We start from the raw sequence: 21,325 nt of genomic DNA on the forward strand, positions 1-21,325 counted from the left end.
TGCCAGTGCTTTCACTCACCCTCACATTGGACAGTCTGCAAATTAGAACCCCAGTGCGAATAATAAGTCATTCATTTGTGGCTAAATACATACACCCCCCCCCTCTATACCCCACCCTTGGGCCTGGTCATTATTAGCTGGCAGAGAAAAAAAAAACACTTAAAAAACTCTATTTTGTTCTTTCCTCATCTCACAGATAAAGCCAATGACTCGATGTAGCTGGGAATGAGAAGTGCAGTGGGCCACAGAAAGTGGTAGTTTATCTTGCTGGCAGCGCCTGTTCTGCCCTCGGTATCATTCATTTGATCTTGTCTTACACATGGATATTACACCCTGCCTTGTACACATTCTTAGCCCACTCCATGTGGGATTGTTGGCAAGAGCACTCATACAATAATGTGCGCTACAGTTCCAGTTATTCAGGAAAAGAGCATAGAATAGCACAAGGGTTTCTACTCGTCTGGTTAAGGATTAAAGTAAAAAAAATAAGACAAGGGGCATTGAATTTATTTGTTTATAGTGCCACATCAAATCTGATCAAACCACAAATTAGTTGAGTTCATGAGTATTAACGCTTGACAAATAAAACTATATATATATTTTTACTTGAACTGCAATTGAGATTTAGAAATTAAGACTTTGTGATGTAACAGAGAAATACTTTTTCAAACTGTCAGGATCTTTAGGTCTAATGTTTAAATCAATAACAGAAAAATTGAAATAATAGAAAACGTCTGGTTGATCCCATTTTTCACTGTTTTGCTTTAACATTATATTCATTCATATCTTGGTGTCCCTGACACTTCTGAATGGATGGCTGACTGGTTGGAAAAGCAGTGATTCATGGGATTCTTGTGTTGTCCATTGTGTTTTTCCTATACTGGGATCACTCTGGTGCACCACTGAGCCCTACCTCACAGTCCTTCCCCCTCTTCCTGCATCTCTCCCCGTGGCAATCTGCTGCCGTGACAACCACAGGGGACGCAGCTGACCATATGACGAGCTGACCCTTGCTTTGACAGGAGAAGCATTCCTGCTGATACACACAGGCACGCTCACATGCAGGAACACACTCTTTGACAGGGATGCCCAGATCCAGACACGCTCTGACATGAACACACACATGTGGGAACACACACACGCACACACACGCACACACACGGTATTCATCCACTTCGCCCTGCCATGTCACAGCACAGCCCAGGTGGGCATCTCTCTCTAGTGCCATGTCCACAGGCTATCATGCTTCGTGATTGGCTCGTTTCTTCTAGAGCTCTGCGCTCATTGGTTGTAGGCTGTTGTAGTTTGTCTCTGTGGAAATGTTGCGCTTTCAAGTTTCATTTTGTACCATGCACCCTCTTTCCACTTGAAATGTGAAATAATTTTTACATAAATCTATAGGCTGCACATGTTAACTCACTCATAAATCCAGCACAATGGTTCCTATAAGCATTTTTCCCCCCTTCCACACATTTATGGAGCTCATCATGCATATTGCAGGGATTAATCCTCTTAATCTCATGAAGTGCTCAGGTGGACATATTCCACATTTATTGGCTGCATTTCAGTGTGTGTACATGTTGATGTGTATTTTGTAAGTGCATGCATTCAAGCATGACTGTATGCCAAATTCTTCTACATCAAACCAAAGACTGTTTTCACTATCACCAGAGCGGCTTAAGTAAACCAAAGACTTCTTCCCCCTCAAATGCTCCTCTGTCTTCCATGCTCTATGGATATCTACAAACCGAGATGTATTTGTCTGTATATTTATAGGAAATGGTCATAGTTTGCACAGCTCCATTAGGTTGCCTCTCCTAACACTTAAAACACAAAATGCAGAGATTTATTACATCCTAAAATAGGTAGGATCCTTCTATTTTTTATTGGTTCCATTTGTTAAAGAGCACATACATTTTTGTGGCTTTTTGGCGCTGTTCCAAGAAACTTGTATTGTGTATAACTTTAATAGTGTGAGAATAGTGTTTCATACACAACACATTGTATGTTACCATGTGTTCAAATGCAGCGTTTTACTGTTTAACTTTGGTATATAGGCTTTCAGCAACGTTGCTCCTCAGTGGGGCAGGTTAACAACCACTTTGGCAATTACAGCACGCCGAGTAGGATTCCTCCATTCTCAGGGAAATGACTCCTCTGTCTCTAATCCCTTAATTCTACTGGATGGCAAGAAAAAGTAACCCATCTGCCCTCTCCTGTAGTCTCTCATCTCTCCCTCTCGTTGTCTGCCATGTTTATCTCTGCCCTTTGCCTTTCATTCCTTTATTTCTCTCTTAGCTTCTATATTTGTCCTCCTCACCTTCTGCTGCTTATCCTTCACTAAACCTCTCTCCTCCTACACTGCCTTTTTTTTTTCTTCCTTTACAATCTTTGCTCGATCCTTTGATTTTGATCCATTTACTTATGTTTTTGCTCCTGCACATGATTTCTCCTCCTCTTACAATTTCACACTTTCCTCCCCCACCCACGCTATTTCTTTTTGATTTTCATCCCTTGTGTCAAATCAATTTTTTTAACTTTTTTTTTTCTCCCTCTTTTACTCCACAGGGATGTGAGGCGTCTGGTGGTAGCCATGTCGAGAGCCAGACTGGGTCTGTACATCTTTGCCCGGGTGTCGCTGTTCCAGAACTGCTTTGAGTTGACTCCTGCCTTCAACCAGCTCACTGCCAGACCACTGCAGCTGCACATCCGACCACACGAGTACTACAGCCAGGAACAGCCTGTACGTACACACACACACACACATGCACACGCCTGCTTCTTGAAGCACAATAATCTTCTACTCCATTAAATTTGGCTGATAATGAAGCACTCAAGCTCCAGATTTACTGATAAGAACTGAGCTTACTACCCCCACACCAGTGCCCATTTCCAACACTGCTGCACCCTCCTACATCTCTTCACGTCATTGCTGCCACATCCCCCTTCACTCTTGTCTAATCCTGCCTCTATATTCTGAATGGAATCTTCATTCCTGTTGGTCCTCACTGGTCCCGAGTCTTACTGCAGCTTTACCCATAGGCACTGTTCTGTTAACAGCATTCTGCAGGGGCCATCTGCAAGCATGGGAAAACACACGACACAGGCCTGGCTATAATTAACCCCCGAAGGTCAGAAGGCAAAACTACTCTCCCAAATCCCGCCAGGCCAGCATGAGACGACTGTTGTCTGGTCACTGTGTCTCGTTGACTGGCGTGTGTGGCAACAGGGGTGTCTAAAATACCCCATAGCCCTCTGACACTTCCTTTGACTCTAGAGTGTTCATTCCCATGGGGGACAGTTCTTTTGGGCACACACATGCGGCCCCTGCTTAACCGCTCTATCTGGAGTCAGTAAACCCCTGCTGCTTACACGCATGGTGCAGATTAAAAGTCAGATTTTGTCTGGGAACACTGTCATAGGCAAACCGAACAGTGCTGATTCAGAAGCAGTTATAAAAAAATAAAGTATAACACTGCTACTTAATGCTCCATATGAATATATACATATTTAAAGCGCTACTGGAGAGTATAGGAGAGAGGATAAAACACGATGTGTAATCACAGTTACTCATTGGGAAGCACATTAAAGCGCTGATGTTTTTACTGATAGATTCACAGCAATAAAACCACGCACAGTTAAGTTTTACTACACCGAAGCCGTCAGTGTATTCACTTTGACATGATGCCCAAAGGGCCCCCTGTGAGCATCACCCCTGTATTTAGGAGGCAACAGCCTAGTAAAATGAATATTCTGCTCGCCTCACTCTTCAGTTTAGGCTGTAAGACTCTGTCTGCATACTAAATATATCAAATTACAGACTCTGCATTCTCAACTCCTTTTTAGTCAAGTGTTTGAATGTGTGTGAGCAGTGATCACTGGAGGCAGCAAGTGAAAGATTTGCTGTCAAATAACAAGCAGGTAGTGGTGGGAAGGTGAATTGTAATTTTCCTGCACATTTTGCTTCAGATCAATAGTTTACCAGGAGATGCCCCAAACAAGACAGATAGAAATCTTCATTATCATTCTTTTCACATCACATCTTGGATTCCAAACAATCTTTCTCTAACTATTATTTTTTGGTTTCTTCCCTTCAGAGAGATGCTTCTGGACAGCCAGACCAGATTGTTAAGAACATGCCAGAGATGGCCAACCTGGTGTATAATATGTACATGCACATGATCCAGACCTCCATGAAGTACAGACAGGTAAAACCTTTAATAAAAACAATAATGAATAGTGTCAAAGAGGAGATATACCACTGTATTTAACTCATTATTCAAAGCAAATATCAGTGCAGACACTATTGCTGTCTCACAGTTATATCAACTTCTTATCTATGATACACTTGAGACTATTTAAAACTGGTACTCTTATTATTTCACGTATACTAACACACACTGTCCTTAGCTTTCATAAAGTTGTTACATTAAGCAGCGTTACAGTCAACCTTTCTCTGTGGTTGCTATTTTAGTATTTTTAACCTTTAAACTTTAATGCAGCACAGTAAATGGGTCAGATGTAAAATAACTGTTATGCATGTGGAGAATTAACAGGCCACAATCCTAGAATTTTAATAGTGGAGCTCAAATGATGTTTTAACCATCCATTTAGTGTTACATATTGTCTTGTGTTGACTGAAAAAGAGGATTATGACATAATAGGTGGAGAAAAATGTAAAAAAAAAAAAAAAGACTGAGAAGGAAGACCACTTTACTCTGATGCTATCTATATCTCAACACATAATATGTTCCAGTACAATAAACCTAGACTTGATATTTTGTACTATAAAGGTAGAAACATTCTTCTTCCACATTTTGAATACTGTCCTCTCCCCTGGCTTCTTAGCAACAACAGCAGAAACTGGCTCTGCCTCCGCAACAAACCAAGACAGATGCTGCAGTAGAGAAAGCGGCAGATAGCTCTGTGGAACCACAGGAAGAGACCCCCATGGAGCAGGACACCCCAGAAGGAGAGGCAAACTCAGAGCCAAATTCAGGCGACACTGGAGAGAGTGATGGAAATCAAGATATCGCGGCTCATGCTAAGATGCCAGAGCACCCTGGCAGAGACAGCGACAGTGACGGGGAGGACAGTGGAGAGGAGCAAGAGCCATAGACCATTCTTATATGGGACTACTGTCTAATTAAAGGCCTCTGAGGGGACCAAGTGGATTGTCCCTTAAGAAAAGATTAGTGTGGAGTCAGTGTATTTGTTTTCTACTGCAGCTATGATAAAGGAGATCCTGATTTTTTTCCTAAACATTCAATTTTGTAACCATCAGTAATTTTTATTAAAAAAAAATGGAAATCCTTCATTGTCTGTGTTTTACTAAATACTATATATGTGCATCTATCACAGTTTATAATACTCTCTAAGAGGCTCTAATCTATATCTCTTTCACACGCACACTCTGACAGACAAATACAGTGTATAGTCAACATGTTTAAGCTTTTTTAAAATCTGTCTGTCATGATACTTCCATTCATCTGCTTCCCTCCTCTGCTTTAAGCACAGCTGAAATGTGATTGGCTCATCCTATACCAGCTACACAAGCTGCGACTAATCTGCATTTGTAGGTCAGTCACTTCACCCAAGGGCCAGTGTGCATGCGGGGGGAATTCGAATTGCCCTCTGGATGTACACAGTCACTCAACCAGCAAGCCTCAAATCCTCTGCCATTCATAATTTTGTGTGGAGGACTAACAGTGCAGTGATCTGTGGAATATTATCTAAAAGATCAGTGTTAGGGTTGCAGTTTGACCGCTGAATTTGAGCAAATAATTTGAGACTTAATTTTATGATGACACCAAGGCAAGCCATTTGAAAGCCAAGGGTCTTCGGGGGCGTTTTTGTTTACATTATGAAGAGGTTAACACAGTCCACAGTCCTGCAGGCAAAAAACACAGACTGGAAATACATTGATTATGCACCAGAGGTTGGTTGTTGTTACATCATACCTCAGGCAGGCTAAGAACAGGTCAGCTGCACAGCTGCTGGAGCCTGGGCCAGACTAAGGACCCGATGGAGAACCATGTGTCAATGGATGTGGAGAGACACATTTACTGCATCCAGTCAAGTGTGGAGTCATGTAATGTCTATTTTTCTATCTTCTGAAAGCAGGGCAGTTTGGGTCGAGGTTACATGAGTGTTTTGAATAGTGGGCTATGCTTTTCTGTCAGCTGAGGAAAGGATTAGAAAGCGAGATTAGATAAAAGAGATTATCTCTGTCGGCTGAGGCTGCAAACATGAATTACAAAAGTTTTGGCTCAGAGCCCACAAGACTATATACAACCAATATACTGTATGATATGATGCTGAAATATGTCATAATTTTTACCGTATGAATAGGCATTACCACAATGGAATTGTATATAGCCATGACACAAACACGCATGATGTTCCATCATATACAGTATATGGCCTACTTTTTCTTGAGTCACATGAATGTCTGTATTGTGTAATATCCTCCGTCTGTTAAGCCTTCCAGCCACTAACTTTCTGTTTTCTCCCAGCTGGCCTCTTGAGAATTCAATTGCCTGTGGTTCCTTGTTGTAGTAAATTAGAGCTAACTGGTGGGAAGTGGCTACTGCTCACACATGACATTTCTGAAAGTCTCGGAACAGGATCTAGGAGACTGAGAAGAATTGCTGCAAGCAAGAAGGAGAACAAGCGATCTTCCTCCAGAACCTTTCTCTGCTGAAGGTGAACATGTCTTTTATACTCACACGACAGGTATTCATTAGGTTAATAGCTACTTTGCAAAGCTCTTACCTCTAACCATTGCTATGGGCTGATATGCCACCAAGACTAACAGCATGCAGTGAAGCTGTTAATGCAAAGTTGTTTGTGAGCACAGTCGGTATGTTATGGTTTTCTGTAGGCTGTAAACGTAAATTGTCACACAAAAATTTCTCTTCAATTAAAACTGGTGACAAACTGTTAGTTTGTGAAAAATGTTTTGAATTTGCTTTATAAGGTTATCCTTTGCAATATTTTTAAATATTTTCAAATCTAAGAAGGAGGCATTTTTATAAAACTGAATTTGGGTGATTTAGAGGAACAATGTGATGCAATAATTTTAACACTAAAAACATGAAGGCAGAAGAGGTGCATGAGGAAGAAAAATAAAGGAAGTAGAGTGTACCATGTGAGGTTCAAATTTGCGACAGAAGTCAGAGTGCTGCTGTCCTGACCGTATAATAATTTTAAAATATTTCTAAATTGAATTTACTGTGCTTTAGCGGCTGATGTGTCTTTTTTCTTTTCTCTCTCTCTCTTTTTATGCGAGGGCGTTCCCCAAAAGCACGGGATCCACCATGGGACACACTCGTGTTGAATGTGTAATTTATTTCCCAACCCTACGTGACAGTAATGTCACAACAGGAAATTACACATTATTTAGAGTCAAGACAGTAGTGCCTTGAGGGGAGAAGGATCTGACCATTGTGTCTTAGCTAAAACAGGCTCAGGGAATCAGTCTGACAGCACACAACACTTTCACACTCACAAAACCATCAGTTCTACAAGCTGAACTCCAAGGCTGGGCCTCAGGGCAGATTTTTCTCGTTGATTTTACCACATTTTTTAGGTTACAGTCTTACTCTTATCTCTTAATATTGCATGTTTTGGGAAAAATACATTTTACTGTAGCAAAGTCTTCACATACAGTATGTTTGCCACTATTCTTTGCATAAATCATCAGGTAGGCAGGATTCACACATTGCACACCATTCCAATTAGCAGTTTTTCATCACTGATAATACAACATTCATTTTTATATCTTAAAATAGCAGCACATCATACTCCTGGCCGCTGTTTGTTATCAGCACTGATAGATAAAGTAATGCTCATCACCAAAGTTATGCATGATCTGTGCTGATCTGCTATTAGCGGGTGACTAATGTGCCAGCGCCGGTCTTCAATGCTGTATTGACCTTAACGGGCACACAGACTGTGGTGGTTATTGCTTGGGTTTGCCAGCTTATCATGCTTTGTCAAGGCCACTGCCTAATCCTGACAAGTGCATCCAGATCATCAACAGGGTACATTTCAATCTGATAATCTCCCATCACCACTGAAGAGCTGCAGCCACTCATGGGAACTCTCTGATGCTATTGTAGTAGCAGTGTACAATAAAAAATGCTCTTCAACCACACTTTATCTCAAATTAATTTTGAGTATTAGTTGTATGTCTGCTTAACTCAAGCGGATGCATTTGGCTCTGCAAAGCATGCCGATGTTCACTCTGAGTAAAGAAGCAGCCACTCTAAACTTCCTCTCTCTTTCTCCCAGACTAGGATGGCCAGTTGTGGGTCGTGTTTCTGGTGCATCATCTGGCTGGTGATTCTGCTCTTCCTTGGCTGGCCCCTTGGCATCACCTTAGGCGGTCTCTATGGTCTCATCAGCCCTCTCACCACCTGTCTCGGCCTAGACCGACTGTCCGATCTACTCTTAGAGGGGGCCAACCTGGGACGAACCTGTGCCCAAAACATGAGGCACGGAAAGCCTTTGTGTTGAGATCTACCCATAGTGAGCAGGACCGGACAACACTGGGACCGAACACAAGATTGTTGCTTTTCTACAGAGAAAAAGCCTTCACTTTTAAGAAAAAAAAAACTGTCAATGTCTGTTTTATGTGAAGACATCCTGAGATGATTGGCACTCAATACAGTTTGAAACTTTTCAGCAAGTTATGTAACAAAAGGTCTGCAAGGTCTGGAAAATGGATTCCACTAGTTCTGTTAACATGTAATTAACCATGGATTTCAAATTTGTATGAGTTTGTCAGGAAGGAAATAGGCTTTGTGCTCATGGTCTGTGTTTGCTGTTTAATTCACGATGACACTGCATGGAGAAGATAAGAATGAAAATGGCAATTTAACAATGGCAATGCTTAGACTTGTAAATGACTGTATGGAAACTTATAATGCGATTAAAACTGCTTTGAACTTGCCCTCTGTTTTTGTTGACTGAATTATTGTATACAGCATTTTACAGAAAATCCATGCTGTGAAATTTTAAGGTGAAGGTAAATAGAGAGAGAGATAGGGAAGTGGAGATAAGAATAGGCTTCTAGTTTCTTGTAATCATTTTGTTTACCTTGTTTTTCTTATTTAGGGGCACAGGGGGTTAGAGCTTATATGAAATGAGTTGCCAGTTCATTTCAGCCTAAATGTCAGTGGATAAACAATCACTCATATGAACACAATGACAACTTAAAGCAGCATTAATTTTTTTTGTGCCAGTGGGGGTCAGCAACAAAACACTGCCATATATCACCTTATGAAGTTGTCAAAGTGGCAAATAAATTAGAGTCAGTTTTACACATTCAACAGACAAGGAAAAACATAAGCATTCATTTAGAGTCATATTACTGGCCATCTGACAAAAATAAGTCCAATAGTCACTCTCCTTTTAGCTCTGTTTTGATCTCCACCAACTTTTGAGGAAATATCTCTTTATCAGCTAGATGCTCTGTTACATTCACTAGCTAGTCGCTAACTTTGTCTGTCTGCCATTTGGTGCTGGGTTTGTGGTGTACAGTGGGTTTATCAGAGCTTTTTCTTGGAAAACAGCTGGAAACAAGGTTGATGAGAGCTGTGGAAGTGAACCAAACTGCATGTCTTTAGACTGTGAAACGAGGCCCACACAGACAGGTGGACAATTACAAGGACTCAAAATCAGGGTAAACTATCCCAAGATTTCCTTCTACACACTGTTACTTGACTTAGTGAATTTATATGATCAATATCTAGTCAGAACTCAGAAGATGTTTTTAAGTCTCTTGGAGTACATGTACAGAAACAACTGCGCAAAGGAAACAATGTTTTCAGATGAGCAACATTAGGGTTTCAATCACTAAAAGACACTTGTAGGCAAAATTTCACTATGACTTTTTGAGATTATTCATTTTGTCGAACAACAAACTCAGAAACAAACTGACTATTCTAAGATAAATAGTTACACAAACTTACTAAGTGCCCCTGTCAGCAGTCAACAAAAGATTGAAAAGCACTCAGAAAATAAGTGTGAAAGGAATATGACTTAGTAGCTGAAAGTGCCAGAAAGCTGCTAAAAAAATATGAAACACCATCATCTTTTGCAGAGACTGATAAATTTAAAATGCGGTGTGACCCAGTGGCTCAAAGATCTCCAAAGCTATTTTTCATTCATTGTTACTAATAATGAATGTCCTATAACTTTGTATGAGACTGCAGTTGGCTATGTGCTAAACAAGTTAACTTGTTATGAACATTTGGATGTTCTGGATTCAAGGTTTAGGCCCTTTTTTTCTACTCTGGAACATTTGAAAGGAAACATCTGAAGTAAAAATTGAAACGCTCTGACAAGAAATGCTCTGAAGAAGTATGACCCAGTGGCTCAGAGTGCTGGATGGCTGCAGTTTTGACATTGTGGGCTCATGACTGAGTAAATTATTGAATTTTGAAAGCCAACCCCCAGAAGAAAGGGTGAAGAGTTCTCAGTGAAGAGCTTTGAATGTGAAGGGGAACTGGGTCTGTCTAAGTATAATTCATCTGAGATACAGTATTTCATATTGTATATTGGATAAAGTGCCTTTTTCGTTTTTTTCCTGCACCAGTTTCACAATTATGGTATTTTTAATAAATAAAGACAAGAGCTATTTCATTGCACAGCAGCAGGTCCTAAGAACTCAGAAGATACAATATTATCTGAACAATATCAGATGAATTATACTCCGCATAGTGTGCTGAAAAGGTGATGTGATGACATATCAACACAGACTCCTGATACATCAGAAGATGAGGCCTGGTTCAAATCTCTACTTTTTGACAAAGGCTAAAACACTTACGCCTACTTACTTATTTGTGTTAATTAAATCAAGGAATAAATAAAGAAATAATAATTATTTTAGAGTTACTCTGTCCAAATTATGTCAAGAAGCAAAATTGATTTCAAATCAAAGTCTTTAAAGGAAGTGACATTTTGGAAAATACACTTATTACCTTTTGTTCCTAGTGTTAGATGAGAAAAAGGCTGGTACCACTTTCATGTCTGCAGGATAAATATGAAACTAGAGCGAACAGGCGGGTTGCTTAGCTTAACAAAAAGACTGGAGGCAGGTGGAAACAGCTAGCCTAGCTCTGTTAAAAGCACCTTTAAAACTCATATCAGTCATATTTTTTAATTTGTAGAAAAACCAAAGTGTAAAGATAACAAACTATTCTTAATTATAATAATTAAATGTTAGATGTATAAATGTAATTTTTACTTTATTCTTTGTTTTTACTAATTATGTGCTATTACTTAATTATGTCCTCCATGCTCTTTTTTTCTTGTCTTTGTTTAATGAACTGCCATGAAACTTTAACCCTGACCTTAAGTCAAGTTTGGTCCATGCTTTTATACCATGCAGTATCTCAGAGGGACATTAGGTTATGTTTAATTCCATTTCTTTAGGGCCAGTTGTTAGTTTCAACCCCTGTGACTCAACCCGTTGTGCCTTGAGCTATCATGACAAATAGGGGAGGGAATGCTTGTGCTTGACCAAACATTTTAGAGGAATATCATGGTAAATTACCATTTTTATCTGGCACATACTAATTTACTGACCTTAAGTCACCTTTCACTGCATTGCTGCTGTTGGGGTCAGTTCGGTTTGCTTCAGTAGAGCGTTGAGCTTTGGGGGCCAGCGGTAATGTTGCTGCTCTCAGCAGCTGATCCTTTTATGAAAAAAATATGTTGTCATGAAAGGTTTTATTTTCTGCTGTTGTTCATCTACTTCACTTGTTTTTTTGGTTGTTTTTTTTTAGCTAGCAGTAACTGGTGCAGTGGCAAGAAAAATGAACTTAAAGTCAAGGGCCAATATAGTGTCAGAAGTCAAGTGGAGTAGTACAGTTTAACCTCATTGAATAGGGAGACTACAGAGACTACTGAAATACTGAAATAACGTACTGAAATGAGAACAGGGATGTTTGTCTATAAGTTGAACTCTTTCAATGTGAAATCAGTCTGCAGTCTTTCAGATTATTTTTGAATCTTTCAAACTGCTGGCCAAAGTTCACTCACTGAACTTCATGATAAGTCCACAGCAAAGGCCTCCTCCAGCTGAAAAGTCCAACTGAAGCACCTTTGCTACCTTTATCTTATACTTTTGAAGCTGGCGGTAACACATGAAACAGAATTACAGTTCAAAAGAAATCCTAAAGAAGGACAGGGGTCATATGGAGATGCAAAAAAGCAGCAAACGACTGGCACATTGGTGTGCAAATAATTTATTTCTTATTTCTGCAATCTTTTAAGCAACACTTTACTGATCCCCAAGGCAAAATTCTTTTTGGATGACACAGCAGATTTAGGTTAATTACAGCATCCCTGGAGCAGACAGGTTGGATACATATTTCTATAAAAGCAACATGTTTGAATTACGGATATGCTACTGCTGTATAAGCTCAATTAAAAAGCCTGAATATATGCAAGATTATCAGAGAGCAAAAGCATATTTAGCAGAACGTCTTCAGGGCGAGGTGTCTGGGTACTCAAAAGCTTTCCTATCAGTTTTGACTGGAACCATGCACCCTCAGCTACCACCAAAATAGCTGAGGACTCAATACTTTGGGATCCCTATAAAGACTTACCAAAATACTCTTGCTGAGCAGCCTACCTACAAATCTGGGTAGCTGTCTATGTTGTAGCTTATTCAAATTTGATTCATGAATATTTCATTTTCAATCCAAAGCGCTTTTTAACCTCATTTTCTACCCCTCACTGTTGACTGACAAAACCTCACTCACTCTTTTAAATGTGGGTTATAATCTGAGACAAATTCTTTCTCTAAAAATGAGGTGGTCAAAGCCCAAATGTGTATTGCAATATTTATGTGAGTGTCATATGAGACCTAGTTACACTGCTTTTTTGTCTGCCCAGCTCTGCTCCCAAATATCCTGAGGACAGTAGCCACTTGCCAAAAAAAAAAAAAAAAATCACCAGATTTTCATTCAACTTTGTTTTTTCTCCCAGAAATCTTGGCAGTGGATACAGCAGGCGATAGGCCTAGAGGCCAAGCTGACAGTCCTTTACTGAGAGGCTACAAGAGTGAGGCTGGTGAATTTTTTATTCAGGTCTGAGACTGGTTATGGAAAAAGCCTGCTCCTACTGGCTGCAAGGAGACCTGGGAGGCAGAGAGAGGACATAAGTGTAGGCCTCCCCATTCAATTAACCACATACTGCTCTGTAATTTCACCCTCACATACACATGCGTGCACACATGCACAAGGTTGAAGTGGGTACACTGTTAAATGGCTATGTGAGGAAATGTCAGTTTGCCAGGCCCTCAAAGTGGGACACATCTCCAGTCCACAAGAGGAACAGCTTTGCCTGATTTCTTTATTCTTTATTCTCCTTAGGAGGAATTTTAGGAATTCATTTAACAATTCATTTGTTCTCACTGAAGTTTGGAGGATTGAGGTTGGACAATGGAAAAGGTTTCAGTTATGTTCGATAATGTGATGTAATCGTTTTGAAGTCCATTGGGACTGATTGTGATTAAGTGGCAATACAAGTAAACTTGATGTGACCATTGATTAACTGTATACAAATAAATACAAAGCCATAAATACACACATGCACTGCATTCTTGGTAAAGATTTATAAAATATAATTCATGTCAGCATTTGTTTTAAAGCTGAAACAATTTGTCCATTAATTGATTAGTTGGTCAAATTTATCAGCAAAAATTGTGATATTCAATTAATCATTTACCTGATTAATTAAGAAATAAACGTCCTACATTTTATTGTTTCAGGCTCTGAAATGTGAAGTTTTGCTGTTTCCTCTTTCATATCATTATAAATTGAATATTTTGGGGTTTTAGAATGTTTATTTGGCAAAAAAAAAAAAAACAACTTAAAGATGTTACTTTTGGGTCTGGGAACTTGTGATGGGCACGTGGTGCCGTTTTATAGACTAAACACATAATAAAAATAAAGAATGATCAACAGAATGATCAATAATAAAAATAACTGTCAGTTCCAGCCCTAATTTGTAACTAATTAGTTTGAGAAAAACGCTGTAATTTATAATCATGCATGTGGATGCTGTTACATTTTGTAGTAATTAATTTCATCATGTTGGAGTTAGAAAATATACATAAACAAACTTTTATGTTGACCTGCACCAGTTCATGAATCCATAAGTCTCTTTTCCAAAATCAGACCATATTTTTCTTGTGTCTTTTTAGTGTAGCCCTAACACATGTTGCCTGTGAGCCTGTTATATGTAACAAATGTTCATACAAAACTTAAAAGCGGTAAATTTTAGGAACATGCTACTTAGATACATTCTGTCCAAAGTATCAGTAATAATGAGAAAATGTTTGGGGTATTACTGCAGCCATAGTGACAGTGATCCCAGCTCTGTGCTCCTTTGAGGTACCCAGCAGAAGACTTTAACATAAGCCAGCAGCTTGTCACTCAGTGTTCGGTATACAGGCCAGAAACAAGGCCAATTTTCACTAAGCAATATGTTTCATGTCTTCTTTCTGCTGTGACCTTTAAATGGCCCCTGACGCTCAGCACAGATAAATGCGCCATGTTGGACAGAACAAAGTGCTTTCAGACCATTTGTATTGACCGAGTTTATGATGAACGGCTCAAATGCTACAATCCAGCGTGGGGGACATTCCTATATATGTGCACATTATTGATTTAGGTACAAAACCTTGCCTACATCAGACAAATGACTTCCCCTCAGGGTTCTTTAAAAAGGTTTGTACTCTGTTTATGATGCGAAATTCTCATAGAGAATCAATATGGTTTTTGTTCTGGACAGTTTTGTCCTTATTATCTCATCTCAACTGCTGAGTAATGAGGCCGATCTCCTGAAGGGTCGTGAGTAGGAGGAGAATGATCGTGCCACAATAATTTAATCTCAGTAGTAACAGCTATAGTGAAAAGTCACACTACAGGACTATTTGAGCTGCCTCCAAGTATCTCTGTATCTAATCCAGGAACTGGCATGATTCTTTCACACTCGTAGGTGCTCCCAGAACAAACACTACAAATATTTTACAGTTTAACAACACCATTATAAAGGTATATATGTCCTAAACCCTTGGCCTAACAGAGCTTGTACCTGAACACACTATGAAGATGACATTTTATAACAACTTAATATATTATCACAAGGGCAAACCTATGATGAAAGTAGTCGTCAACCTTTCCCTTTGATCTTAACAGCGCTGCTCTCCATAGACAGACTTAACTAAGCTATGGTCATAAAATGTTAACATTATTTGAATACTGGGGCAAAAGGATGCTTAAAGCAGACCACAGCCTACCATTCATTACATAAGACCAAAACAAAGAGTCACACAGTGAAGGGTTATGGCTCGGGGTCGGGTGACAGCAGCATATGATTCATGGCTTGCTGTGCCCTTTTGTCTTGTCCTCCTTGTGGTAGGACCATCCACTGCTCTTAGCCAATGTTATTTTACAGCCTTCAGAGCTCGCTCTCTGTCTGTTTCAAGTAAACCGGCAATGTCATTTCATATGTCTTGTTGTTTCCTTAGTGGAGGAATAAAGAAAGAATATGGCATATGTCACAACACGAGATGTTCCTTTTTCCTCATTGTTTTGATGTCGCGAACAACAAATATTGTCAACATTGGTTCTGATTTATCTGCAAAGGTTTCTTGCACGGAGGACTACATTACCTCGATTTTTATTACATAAAAAGATAATTACTAGATCGGTGGTTGGTGTTTGGGGTACCAATGTGGTCTCAGAAAGAGGAAGAGAAATATGCCAAGTAGAATAAATTGTAAATATAGCAAAAGCACTGCAATAACCTTTGATATTATACATAGGCTGACATGTGTCTTCGTGTTTCAGACTAAATATTGAGTGTTCTAGTTTAATTTTTTCTGCAGTAGGCTGAAAATGTTGTTTTTTTTTAATAATAAATGCAAAACCAAGAGAGCATGACTAAAACATGAATTTTAATAGTTTTCCATATGTGGGCACAGCATGCTGCATGGCTAGCACATCAATAACTTCCAAGCAGCTCATTATAATTATGGAAACTCATTGATTTTATGCAAATTCATCTATGAACATATCTGCCAAAATATCTTCTCATTTGCCTTATGGTGAGTCCAGCAGCATGCTGTTGTTTATGGAAATATGTACACTGTACTAAATTGGGAGTGTTTGGTCTGAAACAGTGGCTCCCCGTCTTTGTTCAAACAAATCTAAAATGCGGGGATTGGAACTTCAAAAAGCGGGAAACAGCTGCTGACACCAGCTGTGTGGCGCAAGTGGTCGCTGCATTTGGTACTGTAATGCTACATGTGTCCTGCCAGTCTAAATTGATGTAGGAGACCTTCCCAAACATACAGACACAAAGCAAACGACTTATTAATTTGAATAACAATGAAGCTGCAAACATTTATTAATCTCAAAAGTAATCACAGCCTTGTTTGGATATTCAGATACAGTAGATGTGGCTTAGGTTTAAAACAACAATGCAAGGAGGTTTGTGACTCCAGAGGGTCCTTAAGACTGAAGTGACTAATTATAACGTTCAACTGAACATTTTATTAAATGTGCCTTCCTTAAAACACTAATATTATACTAACATTAGATATAGCTGTGTCATACTGTTGCTATTATTCACAAGAGTAGACCTACCACAGTCACAGTAGTGTTTGTGATAGTGATATCATAGTGATTTATTAGCTTGGAGAAGATGAAAAGGAAGGCTGACATTGTCTCTCTGCCCTCACCACTGCCCTCTGTATATGGGCAGCAGGCACAGATGTCTGTGTGGGACTTCCCTTTCCTTGTCTTGCCATTCATGGAGTGGCTGTTGTCAATGGAGCGATGGGCTACCAAATATGGAGAAGGGGTCGCACTGCTTGGTCATCTCACTGACATTTGTCAGAGTATAAATTGGCCTGACGTGACATTTCGGCACCCCTGGTTTACACACTCAAGATCCGGTGCCTGGTGCTGATCTGGTGAGTACACAGGCTGACCCAAGGAGGACTGTTCAAGGCCAACCAATGGATTTATCACAAGAGGATGGATACAGGATTTTAACACGAATGAGAGTGATTTTCATCCATGCTTCCACCTTTGACTAACCATGTCATCATCTAACTGGAGCATCCAGCTGGTATGAAACGCTAAAAAATATTAACTTTCATAGAGTATGAGTGCTATAATGATAATATTACAGTGCCAAATCTGAAATACTAACCCCTTTTTATAGCATATGGTGCAAAATTCACCACAAGCCATTATCAACGACCTTCAGGTTGTTGTTGCTGTTGTTGTTGTTGGTGTGTGTGTGTGTGTATGTATGTGTGCGCGCGCGCGCGTGTGTTATGAAGAAGGCAAAATCTTCAATCACCCAATCCAAACAAACAAGGAATTTCATCATTGGACCTAACAATGCAATTGCGTGCGTGCCTGTGCACGCGCTCATGTGTGTTGCAGAGCCGACACCATGTGTGACGACGAAGAGACTACTGCTCTGGTGTGTGATAACGGCTCCGGCCTGGTGAAGGCTGGGTTCGCCGGGGATGACGCACCTCGCGCCGTCTTCCCTTCCATCGTTGGTCGCCCTCGTCATCAGGTAAATCAAGCTATTCATAAACTCCACGTGCCTGCTATCATGAGAGATTATCGCTTTCAGTTTTTTACATCACATAGCACAATCTATGACATGGGGTGAGAGCAAGATTCACCATGCGTAATTGCGCACCAGAATATCGGAACTTCTTATTACATGGAACTATTACACAGAAGACCAAATTCGTGTTTTCCCCATCATGGTAGTTATGATGCTCTCTGGTGATGATCAACTGTAGTTTTCCCACCACACCACTGATTCCTGGTCCTTGTATGTTATCAGGGCGTCATGGTTGGTATGGGCCAGAAGGACTCCTACGTCGGCGACGAGGCCCAGAGCAAAAGAGGCATCCTGACCCTGAAGTACCCCATCGAGCACGGCATCATCACCAACTGGGACGACATGGAGAAGATCTGGCACCACGCCTTCTACAACGAGCTGCGTGTGGCCCCCGAAGAGCATCCCACCCTGCTGACAGAGGCCCCTCTCAACCCAAAAGCCAACAGAGAGAAGATGACACAGATCATGTTCGAGACGTTCAATGTACCCGCCATGTACGTCGCCATCCAGGCCGTGCTGTCCCTGTACGCTTCTGGGCGTACAACAGGTATGACAGAATCCGCAGGTGTATGTGAGATTGCCGTTCAGTGAAGGAGTGAATGAAGTAAATGTTCACGATTTTATTATTTCCCCTAGGTATCGTCCTGGACTCTGGTGACGGTGTGACCCACAACGTGCCAATCTATGAAGGTTACGCTCTTCCTCACGCTATCATGCGTCTGGATTTGGCCGGTCGTGACCTCACAGATTACCTCATGAAGATCCTGACTGAGCGTGGATACTCTTTTGTCACAACCGGTGAGTGTAGACTACTAATCAAGACTTCTGACAAACATAAGTTGGCTGTTAAGCACTATATTATATTTAGAAACATTTTTTAATCACCCAATCATCCTTTTGCACGACCAAATGGATAAAAACTGGAAATACTGTATTATATACCGTTTATTTAAGTGCACTGTACACTTAAATAAATACAGAATACACTATAAATCAGGGGAAAACGTTTCACATAGTAAATATTTTTGACATGACACACAACATATTTGACTGACTTAACAACATCCAAATCTGATCGCTCCAGCTGAGCGCGAGATCGTGCGTGACATCAAGGAGAAGCTGTGCTACGTGGCTCTGGACTTTGAAAATGAGATGGCCACTGCTGCATCCTCCTCTTCCCTGGAGAAGAGCTACGAGTTGCCAGACGGTCAGGTCATCACCATCGGCAACGAGCGTTTCCGCTGCCCAGAGACCCTCTTCCAGCCTTCGTTCATTGGTGCGTAAAGGCAACAATTTAGTTGCTGCAACACAGTCCCGTAAAAGCTTATTACAGCCACTTGACTATGGGTATTGACTCCAAGCAATTTAAAGTATTAGACTTAACCTTAAGGTGGTAAAAGTACATAAGTACATTCACTCGAGTACTGTACTTTGGTACTATTTTGAGGTACTTGAGTATTTATATTTTATGCTACTTTAAACTTCCACTTCACTACATTTCAGAGGGAAATATTGTACTTTTTTAATGGACTGCATTTTTGGGCAATTGTAGTTGGCTACAAGTTACTTTACATATTCAGATTTTACATGCGAAGCACATGATCTGAACTGCATTGGTAATAATAATCCAATAATCCTGAATCCAATGCAATTCTGTCATTCAATGAGTATGTTACTTTTACTTTTGATACTTTAGTTAGGCTACATTTTGTTAATAACAATTTTGTACTTCTACTTAAACATTTGAGTGCACGACTTTAATTTGAAATTGAGTATTTTTATAGTGTGATATACTACTTGCTTACTACTTTTACATAAATAAACGCGTTTAACACTTTTTCGACCACTGGCCCAGAGTTTAAGATTATTACCTTTCTTTAAAACAAGTATAAAATCTCAGACAGTGGTAGAGCATTTCAATTCTTTTCAGTGCTAACCATTTAGAACATGGGTGTTTTTAAATCCTAATGAAAACCAAGTGATCTTTTCTTGCTTAGTATGAAAAAAATCCAGATGAAAATATTTAGAAACAAACTAACAATGCCAGAATATTTTTGATTTAAATATTATATTATCCTAATATATATGATATATGTTGATGTTATATATGTGATGTTAAGTTTTAACTTTACACATTATTTCGAAAAATAATTTGCACAGCATTTCACACTGACATAAATGTAATTTAAATTTGAATGATGTTTTTTTTTTTTATCAGAAGTTAATGGTTTTCTGAAAATAGAAGTGTTTATAGCTCGTATCAGTAGCTGGCTGACTAATAAAGATCACCAACTGGGGGTCACATTTTATCCATCCTCTGCTTGACCACTTCATAACCGATAAATAGACTCAAGTAATCTAAAGCAGGAGTTTATTGTTCACAGTTGCGCCGCAGAGCGCGCAGCTGTTGAGAGGAGCTGTCCGTTTCAGCACCTGTTACGACAGCTGACGGCGGTGTCAGATGTGTTCTGTGCTGCAGTGGGGGGTAAAACTCGCTAACTTGGCCGCTGTGCTTGCACAGGCATGGAATCTGCTGGCATTCACGAAACCACTTACAACAGCATCATGAAGTGCGACATCGACATCCGGAAGGACCTGTACGCAAACAACGTGATGTCCGGCGGCACCACCATGTACCCCGGCATTGCTGACCGCATGCAGAAAGAGATCACAGCTCTGGCCCCCAGCACCATGAAGATTAAGGTAACTTTGACTCACTGATGGCAACAATTTTTGGAAGATGGAGACACAAATAAATAAATAAATAAACTAATGCAACATGTGTTTAGATCATCGCCCCCCCTGAGAGGAAATACTCCGTATGGATTGGCGGCTCCATCCTCGCCTCCCTGTCCACCTTCCAGCAGATGTGGATCAGCAAGGACGAGTACGATGAGGCTGGACCCTCCATCGTCCACAGGAAGTGTTTCTAAGCGCCAGACTGTCCCATTTCCTCCCTCTCTTTTCCCTTCTGTTGCTTCCTTTCTTCTGTGCCAACAACCCAGCCTTTGGCCCGCGGTTAAAAAGCAGACATTCATGTGTTGTCGTCAAATTTTTTGTTTACACTCAAGTGCAATTTATATGTGGATATGTACAGGTTTATAAATAAATGAGAACCGGGACTTCCAACACATGCCTCTTTCTTTCTTTCTTTCTTTTTTTCTTTGCAGTTCAAATCAGAGAAATAACACAGGCTCATGCAAGGTGAGCTGTTTCCAGGATCTGATTTAGGATCTCTCTCTCTCTCTGTCACTCTCTCTCTCTCTCTCTGTCACTCTCTCTCTCTCTGTCTGTCTCTCTCTCTCTCTCTCTCTCTCTCTCTCTCTCTCTCTCTCTCTCTCTCTCTCTCTCTCTCAGTCTCTCTCTCTCAGTCTGTCTCTGTCGGTCAGTCTGTCTGTCTCTCTCTCAAGCGGCGAGGTTCTGTCCTTTCGTCACGTGGTGGAGGTGACTAAAGGTTATTAAAGATTTGAATTAGAAAAGATTACAGTGAGCGGAGAGGATAAGCCACCTCATGAGAAATTAACCTCACAAAGTTTCATTGTGTGAAAACACCGTTGTCACGTGATCGGTAATCCCGGTTTCCCAGGTTGGACAAAGCTCATATTACCTAGACTTCATGGATAAACTTAATCTGCATTAATAGCATAAC

At 40.2% G+C, this 21,325-nt stretch overlaps 2 protein-coding genes and 1 long non-coding RNA gene across 6 annotated transcripts in view; all 3 read left to right on the forward strand.

Annotated features, from left to right (window-relative positions):
* aqr (aquarius intron-binding spliceosomal factor) overlaps positions 1 to 5,317 on the forward strand; it is a 52,164-nt gene extending 46,847 nt beyond the window's left edge. For both annotated transcript variants that reach the window (XM_044375070.1, XM_044375069.1), the window contains exons 34-36: positions 2,569 to 2,743; positions 4,098 to 4,208; positions 4,849 to 5,317. In XM_044375070.1, coding sequence (XP_044231005.1) covers positions 2,569 to 2,743; positions 4,098 to 4,208; positions 4,849 to 5,118 — 556 coding nt within the window. In that variant the 3' untranslated portion in view covers positions 5,119 to 5,317. The remainder of the gene's footprint in view (positions 1 to 2,568; positions 2,744 to 4,097; positions 4,209 to 4,848) is intronic.
* Positions 5,318 to 5,584: 267 nt separating this feature from the next.
* On the forward strand, positions 5,585 to 8,956 carry LOC122998363. 2 transcript variants are annotated; one of them, XR_006407405.1, is made up of 3 exons: positions 5,585 to 6,091; positions 6,516 to 6,705; positions 8,296 to 8,956. It is a non-coding gene; the product is annotated as an uncharacterized LOC122998363 (long non-coding RNA). The 2 variants fall into 2 exon arrangements; XR_006407404.1 differs by having other exon boundaries at positions 5,587 to 6,091; positions 6,559 to 6,705.
* Positions 8,957 to 16,894: 7,938 nt separating this feature from the next.
* Positions 16,895 to 20,805, forward strand: LOC122998055 (actin, alpha cardiac muscle 1-like). 2 transcript variants are annotated; one of them, XM_044374610.1, is made up of 7 exons: positions 16,895 to 16,999; positions 17,481 to 17,619; positions 17,899 to 18,223; positions 18,313 to 18,474; positions 18,761 to 18,952; positions 20,198 to 20,379; positions 20,466 to 20,805. In XM_044374610.1, the coding sequence occupies exons 2-7, from the start codon at positions 17,491 to 17,493 to the stop codon at positions 20,607 to 20,609; spliced, it is 1,134 nt and encodes a 377-aa protein (XP_044230545.1). In that variant the 5' UTR covers positions 16,895 to 16,999; positions 17,481 to 17,490; the 3' UTR covers positions 20,610 to 20,805. The 2 variants fall into 2 exon arrangements, with proteins under 2 accessions (XP_044230545.1, XP_044230546.1); XM_044374611.1 differs by lacking the exon at positions 16,895 to 16,999 and adding an exon at positions 17,050 to 17,157.
* Positions 20,806 to 21,325: the final 520 nt, after the last annotated feature.

Source organism: Thunnus albacares, chromosome 15 (assembly GCF_914725855.1).
Source record: "Thunnus albacares chromosome 15, fThuAlb1.1, whole genome shotgun sequence".
NCBI lineage: Eukaryota > Metazoa > Chordata > Actinopteri > Scombriformes > Scombridae > Thunnus > Thunnus albacares.

Coding starts and splice junctions, on each gene's coding strand:
- LOC122998055 (XM_044374610.1), top strand. CDS start 17,491: ATGTGTGACGACGAAGAGACTACTGCTCTGGTGTGTGATAACGGCTCC. Junction 17,620..17,898: donor TTGGTCGCCCTCGTCATCAG/GTAAATCAAGCT, acceptor GTATGTTATCAG/GGCGTCATGGTTGGTATGGG. Junction 18,953..20,197: donor CTTCCAGCCTTCGTTCATTG/GTGCGTAAAGGC, acceptor GTGCTTGCACAG/GCATGGAATCTGCTGGCATT.